Source organism: Lytechinus variegatus, chromosome 16 (assembly GCF_018143015.1).
Source record: "Lytechinus variegatus isolate NC3 chromosome 16, Lvar_3.0, whole genome shotgun sequence".
NCBI classification, from domain to species: domain Eukaryota; kingdom Metazoa; phylum Echinodermata; class Echinoidea; order Temnopleuroida; family Toxopneustidae; genus Lytechinus; species Lytechinus variegatus.
This window is the reverse complement of record NC_054755.1, coordinates 8,089,279-8,106,205: the sequence shown is the minus strand read 5'-3', so window position 1 is coordinate 8,106,205 and position 16,927 is coordinate 8,089,279. Positions and strand designations below refer to the sequence as shown.

General features: G+C 35.9%; 1 protein-coding gene across 1 annotated transcript in view; it reads left to right on the top strand.

The window, feature by feature from the left end:
* Positions 1 to 850: 850 nt before the first annotated feature.
* LOC121430103 (LIM and senescent cell antigen-like-containing domain protein 1) overlaps positions 851 to 16,927 on the top strand; it is a 28,571-nt gene continuing 12,494 nt past the window's right edge. Inside the window, exons 1-2 of the mRNA XM_041627377.1 lie at positions 851 to 957; positions 13,524 to 13,634. Coding sequence (XP_041483311.1) covers positions 947 to 957; positions 13,524 to 13,634 — 122 coding nt within the window. The 5' untranslated portion in view covers positions 851 to 946. The remainder of the gene's footprint in view (positions 958 to 13,523; positions 13,635 to 16,927) is intronic.

The window sequence follows — 16,927 nt, the reverse complement described above, 5'->3', positions numbered from 1 at the left end:
CGCGGCACCTATGCCCGTGAGCAAGGCATTTAATCTACAATGCTCTTTTATCCTGCTTTCAAATAAATGGAAATGCTGTATGCATTGTTGGTACTAGGTGTGCACTTGTTTTTTTAAAAAAAAAAAAAAAAAAAAAGTTTCGTACCATTTAAATTTGACGTTTCAATCTCACGATGCAAGCAAGTGAAGAGCCTTTGCCAAATGTATGTTGTGTGACTGGAAACCAGCTCCTAAATGAGTCAGTATGTGTCTTTTATTCATGAAGTTACAGTGATTTAAGTGTGCATTTTTTTTCTAAAGGTGCTCTCAAAATACGACTTTTGGACATGATTTTTTGAAAAAGTCCTTGCCGTGGGAGGGGGGTATCCCCCCTCCCACACCCTCCCCCCGCTCGGTCGCTTCGCTCCCTCGCCGCTGTCGCCCCCCCTATTTCAAAATCCTGGATTCGCCCCTGCACCACCCAACCAACCCACCGAGGCACCAACCCACCAACCCACCCACTGACCCAACCACCAACCAACCCACCAACCAACCAACCAAACCACCCACCAACCCACCATCCGGCCGCCACCCAACAACCCACCACCCAACCAACTCACCCACCAACCCACCCACCAACCAAACAACCAACCAACCAACCAATTAACAATCCAACCAACCAATCCACCCACCAACCCACCACGCAACCAACCCAACCACCCACCCACCAACCAATACCCCCACCCACCAACCAATACCCCCCACCCACCCACCCTCTCCCATGCCGATCCTTTGACTACTTTTTCTCGCTGATTCCTCAAGTATCGCAATATGCATAGGACATAGCTCTTGAGAGAGGAATCAGCAAACCTCTTGCACACTGCACTGTTGTTGACTGTCGACTTCCGCTAAACTGCGGATCTTATATTTTTAGGAGTGGCTTTTTGGCAGATTTAATCGATCACCGATGACAAAAACGTGAGTGTTTGCTATCAAGTTAATATTTGTTATTGAAAGTCTTTGATGTTGTGAGCTGGAATGCTTTTAAACCACCAATTTCCAGTATATCTGCCTATGTATTAGCAGTTCCTATAGTCAGAAATTGTATTTATTTATGGAAATTCTATCGCGCTCAGCATGAGTCAACGGAGAAGCAGTTTGCGAATGCAGCGGATTCTGAATGCTTCGCATACCGGAGGTTGCCCCTAAGCACGTCGGCGAGTTAGAGGTCAAACTAGCTAGCCGGGAAACGTCTACTGCAGTGCCAGTGGTATCTGATTACAACGCTGTAGCATGTAGTTTACACATTTTCGTTAAAATTATTGTAAATGATCAAATAGAAATTCCCATGTTATGTAGGGCATGTAATGTTAGGGGTTTAAGAACTGAGACAAGCTGAATTAAATAAAATGAGGCAATCAGGCAAAGTCAGCTGAACTGAGACTGAGTGAGTGAGTCTCTCACTCAGACTCTGTTAGTGTTACTCGTCATGCTTGTCAGCTGTCTCACTGACTGTCAAACGAACATGAATAAATGTCTGGAACTCTGAATTGTGTTGTCTTCATCATCTTGCTCTTTGTTTTTGGCTTTTGCTGTCCATTCCACAATTGAGCTAGGCCTTTTTTACTTTCATAGTTTTGTCCATGTTAACTATATAAGGGGATCCAAAAGTACAGACAGGAATAACCAGAAATCAGACAGGAATTAAAACGAAAACACCTTTAATCTAGCAACATTAATCTCTGAAGATCACGGTAAGTCACTTGGCGAGAAGCTTCCATTTTGCAATCGCCCCCGACCCCGATCACACAGACGATCATCTCGGTATCGGTTGACAATAACAGTGACAATCCTTACACTCTCCCCCACCAAAATACCCCTTGGGTATTTTTTTTTTTTTTTTTTTATGCACAAAACAGCTCGAACAAAAATATAAGAAGAAATTTTTCCAAAAAAGAGCCAAAAGTGCTAACACCAGCACAGCTTAATGTGTCAGAGTGCTCAAAACTTCGAAGAGCAACAGTCCTAAATACAAAACAACAAAACAAACAAGTGTCAAATTGTTATAACGCCATATTCTTCAAAGAAAAACACTGGCGTAAAGAAACTGTAATTTGTTGGGTTTGTTTTCCTTTTGTTTCAGTTTTTTTTTTTTTCCTTTGAAGGTGTGGGTGCATATGTATATAAATTCGCAAATCCAACCAATACATGTATATAATAAAAAATGAATCTTTCACGATATCATTCACAAGCACAGTCCAGATAGTTAACTGAAGCTGGACAAGTAGCACAGCATTAATAAGCTCAACAAAATGCATGAAGAAATCACATCATGTGATGAGAATTTTTGTCTTTTAGAATGGTCCAAGACTTTATGGTAGACATCTTGAGTCGTTAATAGGGTTCACAACTTCACAAAGGTAACTTTCCAGCAAAACATGCGTATTATCAAGGTCCGTGGTTGAATATGAGTGTTTCAATATAAATCTATCATTGTTCAAATCCAATCCGGAAAATACGGGTTGCTATCCAAATCAATTCAAGTCTGCTCTTGATCCAGTCATGAAAACAAATGATCCAAACATATAAGTTCATGATCCCACTGAATTGTACGGCTCACAAAAACTGTTCAAAAAGTGGAAAAACAAAGTTTGAAGGAATTAGCACCTCTTTAGTTGGTCAACATGAACAATGCGTGTCACTTTATTGTTGGCTTCATTGCAGACGAGAAAGTTGACTGGGGTCAGTTTCTCCTGGATGCGAAACGGCCCAGTCCACCGAGGCGCCAGTTTGGCTGAGAAGTTTTTCTTTGCATTTGACAGAGGATAAGTCTTAACCATGACTTTGTCTCCTTCAGCTATGCGGCACGCATCACGACCCTGGTCATAATATTGCTTGGAGCTGTTGATCATTTTCTGACGATTGTTTGAGATCTCCTCTTGTGTTGGAATGTCCTTGCTTCGTTCCACCTGCAGGCGATTAGTCAAAGGTGAAGCTAAGCGTCGTCCAAACATTACCACTGATGGTTCCACCCCAAGAGTGTCATGGCTACTGCTGTTGAGGGCAAATGCAAACTCTGCAAGATGAATGTCCCATTGGCGATGATCAGTTTCAGAGTAAGCTTGGAGCATTGCCTTGATGTTACGGTTCACCCTTTCTACCCAGTTGGTTTGGGGGTGATAGGGTGTGATGAAGATCTGCTCAATCCCCCAAGACTCACAGACAGCATTCAAAGCCTTGCTCCTGAACTGGGGACCGTTGTCTGACAACAAGGCTTTTGGAGGTCCATACCTGCAAAACAGTTCCCTCACTAGAGTAGCAGCCATCGATTGGCTGCTAGCTGACTTCAAGGGTAGAATCTCTACGAACTTAGAGAAGTGGTCGACAGCCACCAAGATGTACTCATGTCCAGCATATGACTTTGGGAGAGGCCCCATGAGATCCACACCAACTTTCTCCCATGGTCCAAATGAGGTAGTAGACAACATTTTCCCCTGACGTCGTTGGTAAGAGGGTTTGGTTTTAAGGCAAACTTTACAACCGCGGATGAAGCTTCTCACCGATCGTGACATACCGTTCCACCAAATATTCATGGACTTCAACCTTTCAAGAGTCTTCCTTCTCCCAAGATGCCCTGCTGTGGGCTTGCAATGACACTCGGCTAAAACAGCACTCTGAAGAGATTTAGGGATAACCAAACACTCATCCTTATACAACACTCCATCTTTCAAATTGAAAGCCGTACTCGTCTGATTCACATCTCCATTATTCTCCTGCTTCTCAATCCTTTGAATCATTAGTAAGAGCATAGGGTCATTCCTCTGAGCTCTAAAAACAGAAGCCTTTGTCAATTCCGAGGAAACTGCAATTCCTTCACTGATTCGTGACTGATTTGCACAAGATGGGCAGGAGTATCTTTTGAGATCTTTAGCTTCCTGTGGGTCAATATGAACACATACTTGGTGATACCACTTATCACAATCATCACATTCTATCCAGTCAACCACCTTATCATCTGGGATAGTACAATCACTAGCTGCACAATACTCCTCCTCTTGACTTTCATGATCATTGTTAACGAAAGTCTTACTAACAACTCCCACCATGGGAGCAACCTCTGCCTTATGGATCCTAGAGAGTGCATCTGGCAGTAGAGATTGGCAAAGTTTTTCAGTTTCCTGATAATGGGACTTCTCCATGTGCTTCATGACCTCCAAGAGGTCTTGCATACCCACACCAGCACCTTGAGGCTCATCCTCAACCAGTTTTGGCAGATCGCACAAGCATGCAATACGTTCTTGTTTAGTTTTGACACTACTGATATCTATGTGATTTAGTTCACACAAATGTGCTATGTGCTCGGCAGTGAACCGGCTGAGGTACGCTGATCGGTCTGTCATGTTCAAGTATGTTTACTTATAATTGATGGTCTTTTTATTATTACTATTATTTATTATTATTGGACCTACTTTTATTTTTTATTATTATTACTATTTAATGAGCCAACACCTTGATGGAAGGTTTACATGTATTTCGCGTTTCTTAATTACTTGCAGCCTATTCCTTTTCTATTTCATTCTAGGTCTATCTCCTTGTTCATTTATTTATTCATTAACACTAGACTAGATCTATATTTAATAATTTATTTATTTTTTTTTTTTACAAATTCATTTAGATTTTTATTTTTTTTGTTTCCAGGGCCTATTAATACAAGAGTTCAACGACCATCGGTCACACATAGATCAATGAAAATGGCCTTAAATTCCATGAACATCCACTTCCAAGTTAAACTGTCAAACCCAATCAACAACAAGAATAGCGAGGACAACCTCACTCAGCCAACCAAGCTTGAGATTCAGACCATGAACTAATTTCTGTATCGACTACTCTGTATTCGGGAAAGCCATCCCAATCGAACTGAGTCTGAGCTGAAACATACACTACAAAATGACAAACTCAATCCTGAACTGAATTTTCAGAAACTTATCTGTCTTTGACATGTCATTTTCCACTATTAAATTCTCAACTACTCCAAAAAAAACAGCATCAAATTCATGCCGTATCAAATGCGAATTCACTACATGTATATAGGGCAGCTCACACACAAAACAATACATGGGCACACATAAATTTCGTGGAGCGGTTAACTCACTTGCAAGGTACGGCACGTAGCATTTTCAGGCAGGAAAACCCTTAGATTTCTTCGATTCCATAGCACAATGACCCTGCTCGCAGCGCCACTATAAGGGGATCCAAAAGTACAGACAGGAATAACCAGAAATCAGACAGGAATTAAAACGAAAACACCTTTAATCTAGCAACATTAATCTCTGAAGATCACGGTAAGTCACTTGGCGAGAAGCTTCCATTTTGCAATCGCCCCCGACCCCGATCACACAGACGATCATCTCGGTATCGGTTGACAATAACAGTGACAATCCTTACAACTAGACTAAGACTCTTTCTGAGCTGAGACTAGATTCTTGATCTTAGATCTAAGTCTAATACGTTACTAGATCTAGACGACTAGACTAAACAAATAAGTTAGACAGCCGTCTGTTTCGAGGAGTTTTTAATTTACATTTTAGTTTTTTTTTAATTTCTCCGGTCTTTCACAGACGGCTTGCTATCGTGCAGCCACCATTATTAGGGGGTTAACAATGCAAAAAGAACTGGACCAAATTATTCTGTTTGGCCTGAAACGCACCAATATGGGGAAAAATAACTGAAAAGGGGAAAAAAAGTGACTTCGGCCGTCGCACAACTCCCACTTCCCTGGTTGATTTTAACTTACACTACAGGGAAAAAGAAACTTGGCATGATTTTGCGGGATGCGCATTTTCCCGTTAGGCACTTTTTGATCAAAACACGATGCAATCTCGAAGCAATCACGATGCAATCCCGTTATTTTTTGGCCACTTCAAAATGGATAACGGGATTTTCAACCCGCAAGATCGATATTTCAACACGCTATCAACCCGATAGAAAATCCTTAATTCCCGATAGACAGCGGGCCACTGCTAGCGCGCGCATCAAACGCGTCCCCCGATAGAAATCCATGTGCGCAGCTCTTGACCGAGTGACCCAGTTATAGTTATAGTTACGTCTTTGGCTTAAAGGACGAGTAGATTTTCTTTCCAATGTTTATTTACGGTGCTAGCTCCATGATTTATTTTCCAGTGTTTGTTACCAATGACTTCTTCCGTTTAAAGGACGATTAGATAATCCTTTTTTATCTTTCATTTTTATCTTTTCTGTAATTTTATAAAACTTTAATCAGGTACGTATTTCATTCAAACAACGAGTATTTTCATCATTTTCTGTTCATTACGTGTTTTTATTTATTTCATGTCTTTTATAAAAGATTCGCTTTCCATCATTTACTGTTCATTGTTGTTGTTTTTAATCAGTAATAATTCGTTCATTTAAAGGACGAGTAGATTTGCTAACCATCATTTTGTGTTCATCAATTCTGTGTTTTTTTATTTCATCATCACGCTTTCCGCCATTTCCTGTTCATAAATTCTGTATTTCTTATTTTATCAGTTAGTCGTTCATTTAAAGAACGAGTAGATTTGCTTACCATCACTTTTCTGTTCATTCTTTTTTCCCATTTAATCGGTTACGACTTTCATTCAAGGACGAGTATAATTCAGTTTTGAGTTTTATTATGGAGTTATGAAATAGAGATTGTAACAGAATTAATCGTAGTTATAGAAATTTGAATAAAAACACAACCTTGAGATACGAAATCCATATTAAGAATGGAACAGAGATGACTATATTTGCCAAAAATCATTTTTTTGTTCATCAATTCTTTGTTATTTTCATCACTTATGACTTTTAATCAAAGAAGATTTACTTTCCATAATTCCATTATTTTCTGTTCATTAATTTTTTTATTATTATTATTTTATCAGTTACGTCTGCATACGTCGTTCATCTAAAGGACAAGTGAGATTCGTCTCCCATAATTTTCTGTTCGTCAGTTATGTGTATTTTTTTTAATTTCATCACTTACGTCTTTTATTCGAGGAAGATTTGCTTTCCATCATTTTCTGTTCAATGTTTTTTTTAATCCGTAATACGTCGTTCATTTAAAGGACGAGAAGATTTGCTAACCATCATTTTCTGTTCATCAATTCTGTTTTTTTTTTAATTTCATCACTTACGTCTTTTGTTAAAAGATTCGCTTTCCGCCATTTTCTGTTCATAAATTCTGTATTTCTTATTTTATCAGTTACGTCGTTCATTTAAAGAGCGAGTAGATTTGCTTGCCGTCATTTTTCTGTTCATTCTCTTTTTTTTCATTTAATCGGTTACAACGTTCATTTAAAGGACGAGTATTATTCAGTTTTGAGTTTTATTTATGGAATTATGAAATAGAGATTTAGAATCAAGTTATTGTAACGGAATTAAACATATAGTTATACTTAAATAAAAAACAACCTTTGAGATACGAAATCCATATTATGAATGGAACAGAGATGACTATATTTGCTAACCATCATGTTTTTGCTAATCAATTCTGTGTTATTTTCATCACTTACGACTTTAAATCAAAGAAGATTCACTTTCCATAATTCCATTATTTTCTGTTCATTAATTCTGTATTTTTTATTTTATCAGTTACGTCTGTAATACGTCGTTCATCTAAAGGACAAGTGAGATTCGTCTCCCATAATTTTCTGTTCGTCAATTATGTGTTTTTTTTATTTCATCACTTTTACGTCTTTTATTCGAGGAAGATTTGCTTTCCATCATTGTTCGTTGTTTTTTTAATCCGTAATACGTCGTTCATTTACAGGACGAGAAGATTTGCTCACAATCATTTTCTGTTCATCAATTCTTTTTTTTTTATTTCATCACTTACGTCTTTTGTTAAAAGATCCGCTTTCCGCCATTTTCTGTTCATAAATTCTGTATTTCTTATTTTATCAGTTACGTCGTTCATTTAAAGAGCGAGTAGATTTGCTTGCCATCATTTTTCTGTTCATGCTTTTTTTTTCATTTAATCGGTTACGACGTTCATTCAAAGGACGAGTATTATTCAGTTTTGAGTTTTTATCTATGGAGTTATGAATTAGAGATTTAGAATCAAGTTATTGTAACGGAATTAATCATATAGTTATAGAATAACTTAAATAAAAAAACACAACCTTTGAGATACGAAATCTATTAAGAATTGAACAGAGATGACTATATTGGCTAACCATCATTTTTTGTTTATCAATTCTGCATGTGTTTATTTTCATCACTATCGACTTTTAATCAAAGAAGATTCACTCTCAATCATTTTTCTGTTCAATTCTGTATTTTTATTTTATCAGTTACATCGTTCATTGCAAGAACAAATCTATTCCCTTTCCATCATTTTTTTAGTCCCCAAAATTATGTTTTTAATTGTTTCATCAATTACGTCTTTTATTCATAGAAACGCTTTCCATCATTTTTCTGTTCAACAATTCTGTATTTTTATTTTATCAGTTACATCGTTCATTCCAAGAACCAATAGATCCCCTTTCCATCATTTTTCTCTTCATCAATTGTTTTTTCATCAGTTACGTCAAAGAACGAATAGATTCGCTTTCCATCATTTTTCTGTTCGTCAGCAACTCTTTTTTTATATTTAATCAGTTACTTTGTTTATCTGAAGGAGGGATGGATTCGCATTTCTGTTCATCAATCCTATGTTTGTTTTTTTCAGCTACGCCTTTCATTCAAAGAACATGTAGATTTGCCCAGCTGACATTCGCATTTTCTGTTCATCAATTCTGTTTTTTAATCACTTGTATCCATGGTTCATTCAAAGAACGAGTAGTTTTATTTTCCATCATTTTTCTATTCATCAAGACAGACATTGTACCTTAATTCCTAAGAGGATTTGAATAGTAAATGGAAATGTTCAAAACAAATTGTCAAAGCCTTCATTTTCTGAAAATAATAAATTGTTTAAAATAACGTGATAAGTAATTTTCCTATATTTCCAAATTTTCACAACATAATGAAGCACACTATCAGTAGATTTTATTTTCAAGAGACCAAACATCTTTATGGAAAGAGGGGTGCGATATTCCAAAGCTGGTGTCATATCGTAAAAAAATTGTAATAGGCCTATCTGTATTTTGGTGTATTTTTTCGGGGGTGGAAGTCTGATTGATTTTAAAAATATTTATGTATTTGATATGATGAGTGTTAAGTCATATCCATTTGCATTGCGGCAACCCCAACCGCCCTTCAAAGCATTATCATATTTTGTGCGAATAAATCTTTCATCCACCCAACTAATGTATAGTGAGTGGAATATAATGTGTACAACTTGTTATAAAGTTTTGTATATTTTTCTAACAACTGCGGATCGAATGCTGAGAGAGAAGAATATTGGGGATAATGGGAAATAAAATGCAGAATCGTGTGCAGGACACGGAGAAGATGACAAAAAAGGACAACTCCATATTCCGTATCCGTCCGACCGGGACATTCATGAAATTTTCTGTCCCTGATTTCTTTTACTTTTGACAGTCTGTGCACTGCAAAAACTGCGGTGTTAATTCAACACCAGTCTGGAATCTATATGACCACACTAGAGAGGTGTTAAAAAAACATTGGTTTGGTTTTGGACTAATTCCAAATATGCGTTTATACAACACCAATTATTATTAATAAATCATCGATTTGAATTAAAGCCGGTGTTGTTTCAACACTTCTTTCGTGTGGTCATATATTCCAGACTGTTGTTCAATAAACACCGCAGTTTTTGCAGTGTGGTCAGTTTATGAAAATGAAGTAAAACTTGAGAAAAAAAGGGAATCGGACGTACAAAAAGGTTGATAATTTTTTGGAATTGTCCAAAAGGAAGGGAAATAAGAAAGGACCAGGTTCAGGACATGGCTAAGAAGTCAAAGAAAATTATAAGGAAAATAAAAAAAGGAATAAACTACAAAAGAGGAGGAAGAGAAGAGGAAGAAAATATTTCGCTCTGTGCAATCAAAATGAACGTCTCTTTTATTGCCGTAAACATGGTAAATGCGTTTGTTTCCGAACAATTTTGTTTTGGTGCCTTCTTCAAGATCTCAAGTCGTAACGAAACTCATTTGAAAAAAAAATATTTTAGAAAAGGCAAGTACAACTCGTATCTTTCAAATGTTAGGGATGATTTCACGTCGTATAACATATTTTTGTGATATTTTTACCTCACAACTCTTTACGAATACGAACCTTCAACAATTCTTAGATTATTATTTCTTATACCTCTTTACCATGCCGTGTGCTCCAAGATCCAATCGAATCTCGTATTATTTCGAAAGTGAAGTATCCGATTTTACGTTATAAATCATATCGATATGATATGATTTATACTTCAATACATTTTACGAATCCATATGTTGAAAACCAACAATATTTCTAGATTATTCATACTTTTTATCAAGCCAGGGCGCTCCAATATCCAAGCGAAACTCGTATCTTTCAAAAGCTAATAATGATTTTTTAACTCCAAATTCTTTACGAATATGTTAAGAACCTTCAACAATTTTACATTACCATTTTCATATAATTTGATCTGGCTAAGGTGCTCCAATATCCAAGCGAAACTCGTAGCTTTCGAAAGCTAAGAAAAATTATTTTACGTCATAGATTACATGGATATGATTACTTTCTTCCTTAAAACTTTTTACGAATAATTATGTCAAGAACCTTCAACAAAATTAATAGATTATCAATCATTTTCATACGCTTTAATCAGACCAAGGAGCTCCAATATCCAAGCGCAACTCGTATCTTTCAAATGCTGAGTATGATAATTTCATGTCATAAATCATAGCTGACATGATTACGTCATAACTCTTACGAATAAAGAACCATCAACAATTTCTAGATTATATTTTGTACCTTTTTATCAGGGTCTGTGCTCCAAGATCGAAGCGAAACTCATATATTTCGGAAGTAAATTTGAGTGATTTTACGTCATGAATCATATCGATATGATTATATTTTAACCTCAAAACTCTTTACGAATTTGTTAAGAACTTACAATTATTTTTAGATCATCATTAATTTCAAGTCGTAAATGGGTGATTTCAAGTTCGGTGTTGACCTTTTTGGTGTTGGTGTATGGTCAATTTTTATACGATTATAACGCCAAACATAAAATGAAGATGGTCCCGAAAAGTCAATCACTAGTTGTTGAGATGACAATAATGTGATCTGAATCAGTTATGCAAACTTGAATAAGTTTTAGAGTTAGGGGAAGCAATCAAAATTTCAACACCATCAGGGCCGACACCGGACTTGAAATATCTCAGTCAGATGATTCCCATTTCATAACTCTTTACAAATATGTTAAGGAACTTCAACCATTTTATAGATTATCATTTTATACCCGTTTGTGTCACACCGGGATGTCTCTATTATTCCGAAAATGCGTCTTTAATATTTCTTATCGGAGAACATAAATTCTGTTCAAAATGTAAATGGACATTATCTGAAATTGTGAAAGCCTCAAGACAATCTTAAAACATGTCCCGCCTTATAATCATGAATAAGAAGGGTTTCCTCTTTACAAAAAAAAACACATTCGGATATTCAATGAATGATCTGTGAACGAAACACGCAATATTCATGTCAGAGTAAAAATGAATTAGCAATGAAAGTCGTCAATACAGTTACATTTCCACTTCAATCCTTTTTGTTCAGTTTCGCGCAAGGGTGATCATTCCCTTTAAAATCATTTCCTGTTGTTGTCTCGCCTTTTAAAAGGTGCGCGCGCATGTCCTGAAACTAGCTTGCGCATACATCTATCGCGCAAAAACGCGCGTCAAACCAACGGGATCTCGGTGGTGGAAGCATGGAAATCACGTTAGAAGCGGGGATGAAAATCACGACCGCGCACGATAAAATCACGACCGAGCACGCTAGAATTTGCGTCTCACTTTTGAGTTTCCCGCTACAAATCCGTTCAAATCCCGTTAGACCATCCCGCACATTTGCTAGCGTGTTTCACGATCCCGAATGCCAAGTTTCTTTTTCCCTGTAGTGTAATACAGAAACATACATATAGGCCAATGGCCATTAAGTCCCTGTACAGATCGAGTTATATGTAGAACTTCGTCTCTGTGATTGGTGAGTGGAGCCAACGGAGTTCAGCGGAACAAACAACAGAGATCGTAGCTTTTGGTCTTAAGAAGTCTATTAAAGTTAGCTGTCGAGTGTTGTACAGTAGATCTAGGTCTACAATACATTACGGCGCTCTGCATTGATTATTAAGGACAAGTCCACTCCAACAGAAAGTCGATATGAATAAAAGGAGAATAATCCTCATGTAACTATAACACTGAATTGAAGATTTCATCATCAGTAGCATCATCATCATCAACTAATCATCAGTAGCAGTAGCATCACCATCACCATCATATCATCATCGATTCTTCATTATGAAATAACATAATTTCCTTTTTTATCAAGCCTATATGTACAAGCACATCAGGCTTTGAGTAAGTATAATGGGAATTATTTATCTGAGGTTTGACTGGCAATACTATTTTTAACATGGGGCGAAGCCCTGAGGGAAAATAGTAATTTTGCCTGTACAACTGAAAATGAAACATTCCCTCTAGATACTTTCATAATAAAGGCCTAACCAGTATATTTTTGTTTTATATTCCACATTTAATAATTTAGAACAACAGATCTTGATAATATTGTTCTTGTACACATTGTTCATCTTTTTTAAAATCTGAACCAAAATATACATGTAGATGCTTTGCGCTGACTGACCTACTTTTCCTGAAGCTACGCGCTTAGCGGAACGCGCATATGAGCTTGTGCGATCTGTGTCAATTAATGTTCTGTGACGTAAATGATGGAATAGTGCACTACTATCATTGATGTCACAGAATAGTAATTTTTCTTCAGTGGGCGTTTCATTTTCAACATCAAATAGTGAGAATATGTTTGGTCACATGATGCTACATGTATTTAAACTAATCAGCATACATGTACATGATTGAATTTATTTAGAATATAATTGTTTATTATCCCAGTTAGTTCTAACGTTGCTAATTCATTAATTTACAATAAAAAACAATATCATTATAGGAGACTAAAAAAAACATGGTACCGGTATTCAGTATTTCTATAAAAAAAATTGACCCAACTTGCTATTAAAGGCCTTAGACTTTTAGAGCAAAAACTACTTAAAAAGTGTACCTCAGTTGCGTTCTCCTACATGTAGTATTCCTCTCAAGGAAAAAAACTCTGCTAATCAGTATGAAGCATTAAAACACTCCCCTAAATAATTATAAACATTTTCCTAGTTGTAATGATACCATGGAGGTTGATTTTTATTGGGGTGCTGGGCCACATTACGAATATGTTGTAATGTAGGCCTATATAATTATGTAATTGAAAAAGTATTCATTTTTTTATGAAATGGGCTCAGATCAAATTGTCATATTTTGTACATCGCAGGGGCTAAATCGCCCTCTGGCGGCACTCCCACAGTATTTTGTTGGCATTTGATTTTTATTTCTTTCTCTTTTCTTCAGGAAGGAAATGTCGCTTTTGAAGTCCGCGTGTGTGCGATGCAACACTGTATTTAGAGAAGATCAGCGGATCGTCAACTCAAGTGGTGAATTGTGGTGTGAACAGTGTTTTGTGTGAGTATACTCTGTTGTTAGTGGTGAGGAGAGGGGGGGGGGGGTGACAGTCCTGCATGTTTAAAGGGGAAGATCACTCTAACAGAAAGTTTTTTGAAAAAAAAAGTAGCAGGAAAAGTATTCAAACGCAATCAAGAACAAAAATTTGCATGTATATTTTATAGAAATTTAATTATTTGATTTGTGACGCCATATAGATGTGAGCAGCTTTCTACATTTACATACCATATGCTAACAAATTGATGAAATGTCATTTTCTCAGAGAATTGAAAATGATTTTTGTGTACCTTCATTATCAAATAAAAAATCATTTCATACCTGCTAAAAAGAAAATAAGAAAATATGTCATTATGAACCATAAAACTTTTTTTTTATGCATTTCATATTACATAATATATGGGGTAACTACTCATTTATGATGTTACAAATAAAAAACTTGAAATTATGATAACTTTCTTTAATGTATATTCCTCAAACCTTCACCAATATAGTTTTTTCTGCCATTTTACAACAAAGTTTTCATCAGGGTGAATTTCCCCTTTAATGACCAATATGTACACTGACATTGGTATGGCAAGCAGTTTCACATTTAATCCTGTTTCTTATTGAAAATTTATAAATGTGTTAACACAGAGCCTTTGCCTGATTTTGGATCCTGAAACTTGTCATTTCATTGTACAAAGGAGCTTCCAACTCCTTGATTGTACAGCACATACGTTTATGGGGCTTGAGTGTGTTCTGACTTCTTTCAGGCCCTTTGCTGGGAATGATTTTCCTGGTATCGCATCGCAAGTCTTTTGTATATATAGCATATATGCAGGTCTGTTCATTAGTTTTTAGTTGAGAGCTTTTCTCTTATGACCAAAATGCTATTCAAATTTGTAAAGCAAAATTATTTCCTGCTTTGACTGTCAACCCTCCAGGATAACAATGCAAATTGATTTCTTGATATTAAAATTGATTTCTTGATGTCCATGTACATGTACATGTATATAGTCTGTCTGCGGCTTTGGTACATGTACATGTATAGGGTCACTGATGTTAACTACATGTACAAATGTACAGTATGCTTGAGTATCATCAACATAAGAAGCATAGTGGTCATTGAATGCATTTTTTTACTCATAAAAATTTATGGCATTTTTTCTGATCGTTCGGATTTAAATTTGAATTTACCTCCCCCACTCAGTAATTTTTTATTTTTATTTTTTTTATTAAAAAGTTTTTTGAGTACAAACTTGGACATCAAAAGGCTTGTGATAAAGACTATTCTGGACTTTTCATGAAAAGCCCATTCCATTCTTTAGAAGGTGTTTTATATACGACAAAAATTCTCAGATATTCTATTTTGATCGGGCATGTGATAGAATTAAAATCTCATATGAATTAATATACATGTAAGATCAGTATCAAATAATACACACTATTTTTAAATCCTTCACACAATCACACCTGTTCAAACTGTTCTGTAACTTTGTATACTGTACATGTAGTACATGATGTATTGTTCTACATACTACAATATAGCATCAAGATTTTCCCCATGGGGGTTATGATGTCAAACAATGTAGAAATAAGATGTTTGGGTCTCCTAACGATTATCACATACATGTAACTGATGATTGTGAATAGGCTTACGTCTTTAATACTTTCTTTGCTGCTTGAAGGGGAAGTTTACCCTGACAAAAAGTTTCTTGTATAAAAAAAATGGCATAAATATATTTTTTAAATATTGACAAAGGTTTGAGGAAAATCTACAAAAGAATAAAAAAGTTATAAATGAGAATTTAGTTAAACTAGATTCATGACGTCATTTGCAAGCAACTTTCGTAATATCGTATGGTAAAAATCAATAAAATGTCATTTTTTCAGAAAATTGATAAGGGTTTTTATTGTATACTCTGTACATATCAATAGAAACATCATTTCACTCCCACTCCTAAAAAGAAAAGAAACTAAAGTCATCACAAACCACAAAAATTGAAATTCTTGCATTTTGTGTTTAATACAATAGATAACATATTGGGCAGCTGCTCCCGTGCTCGTACATGTATATATACATGTACATTACGTCACAAATCCAAAACTTAAAGTTCTTATTAACTTTTTATATTTTTTTATGGATTTTCCTCAAACCTTCACATTTTTTAATATAAAAAATTGTTTATTCTGCTGTTCATCAGGGTGATCTTCACCTTTAAAAGAGCTGCTGCTTCTGATACATGTATTTACCTTTGACAAGAGTATGTACAGTACATGTACCAATATAGACTTCTGAAAGAAAAGGAAAAGTTTGTGTCCATGATTTGAGTATATAAAGACAGTTTTTTTTTTGGTGTTTGAAAATAATTACATGTTTGCATAACATGTAACATCTACATCTACATGTACATAAAGTCTGTACGATCACACTCCTGACTGTCATTACATGGATAATGTACATTTGGCTAGTGTTTGTACATGACTTTGTGCACTGAGTCTGGTATACACATCAATCTCATTGACTAAAGGCGCACCCTCCTATGTGTAATGTACACAGTGATGAAATATGTATGGAATGGATGACTGGTTGCCTCTTCATTTACTGTGCGCGTTAAGCCAGAGATTTCAGCTTAGTCTTGGTTAAAGACATGGAATGATACATGCACTCCTAAATTAAAGAGTCATGCCAGTACATGTAGTAGCAGTAAACACTGATTTCATGAGAAAGTCTGTAAACCAGGCTTAATTGTCAGTAGTATATCATCGAGGATCTTGATCTGGTACAGTTACATAAACTGAACTTTGTGAAATCTTGAAATCTACGCTGAAAAATGTTCACACTGAAGATAACCAACACACTTGGACAGTGTATTATTATTGCTGGAATAAAGACCCGACGGAAGTGACCGAATCCACGCTTATTTTGCTTATTTCTCAGCAATTACACAATTTCTTCCAAAATCCTTTGGCACATATTTTTTATTCATACAAACAGACACTTGGGTGGTCATTATATTAGATTCTGTAAAAAGTCATTTTGAGATTGTTACCAATACTGGAATTTCTCTTACCAAATTTGATAAGCAATTTTGGTCATTTACATGTACTGGTATGTGAAAAGCTCTCATGGTCCTACAGTATCTACATGTACATGTAAATTTTTGTATAGTGTGTAGCAAATTGCAGTGCAATACTAGGAAAACTATTCTCTGTAGCAATTTTGATAGCAATGCACACCAAAAAAGAAATTGTATTGACCTGAAAATTCAAATGTAGATTGCAGACAGTCTATAATCATACATGTAATTGCC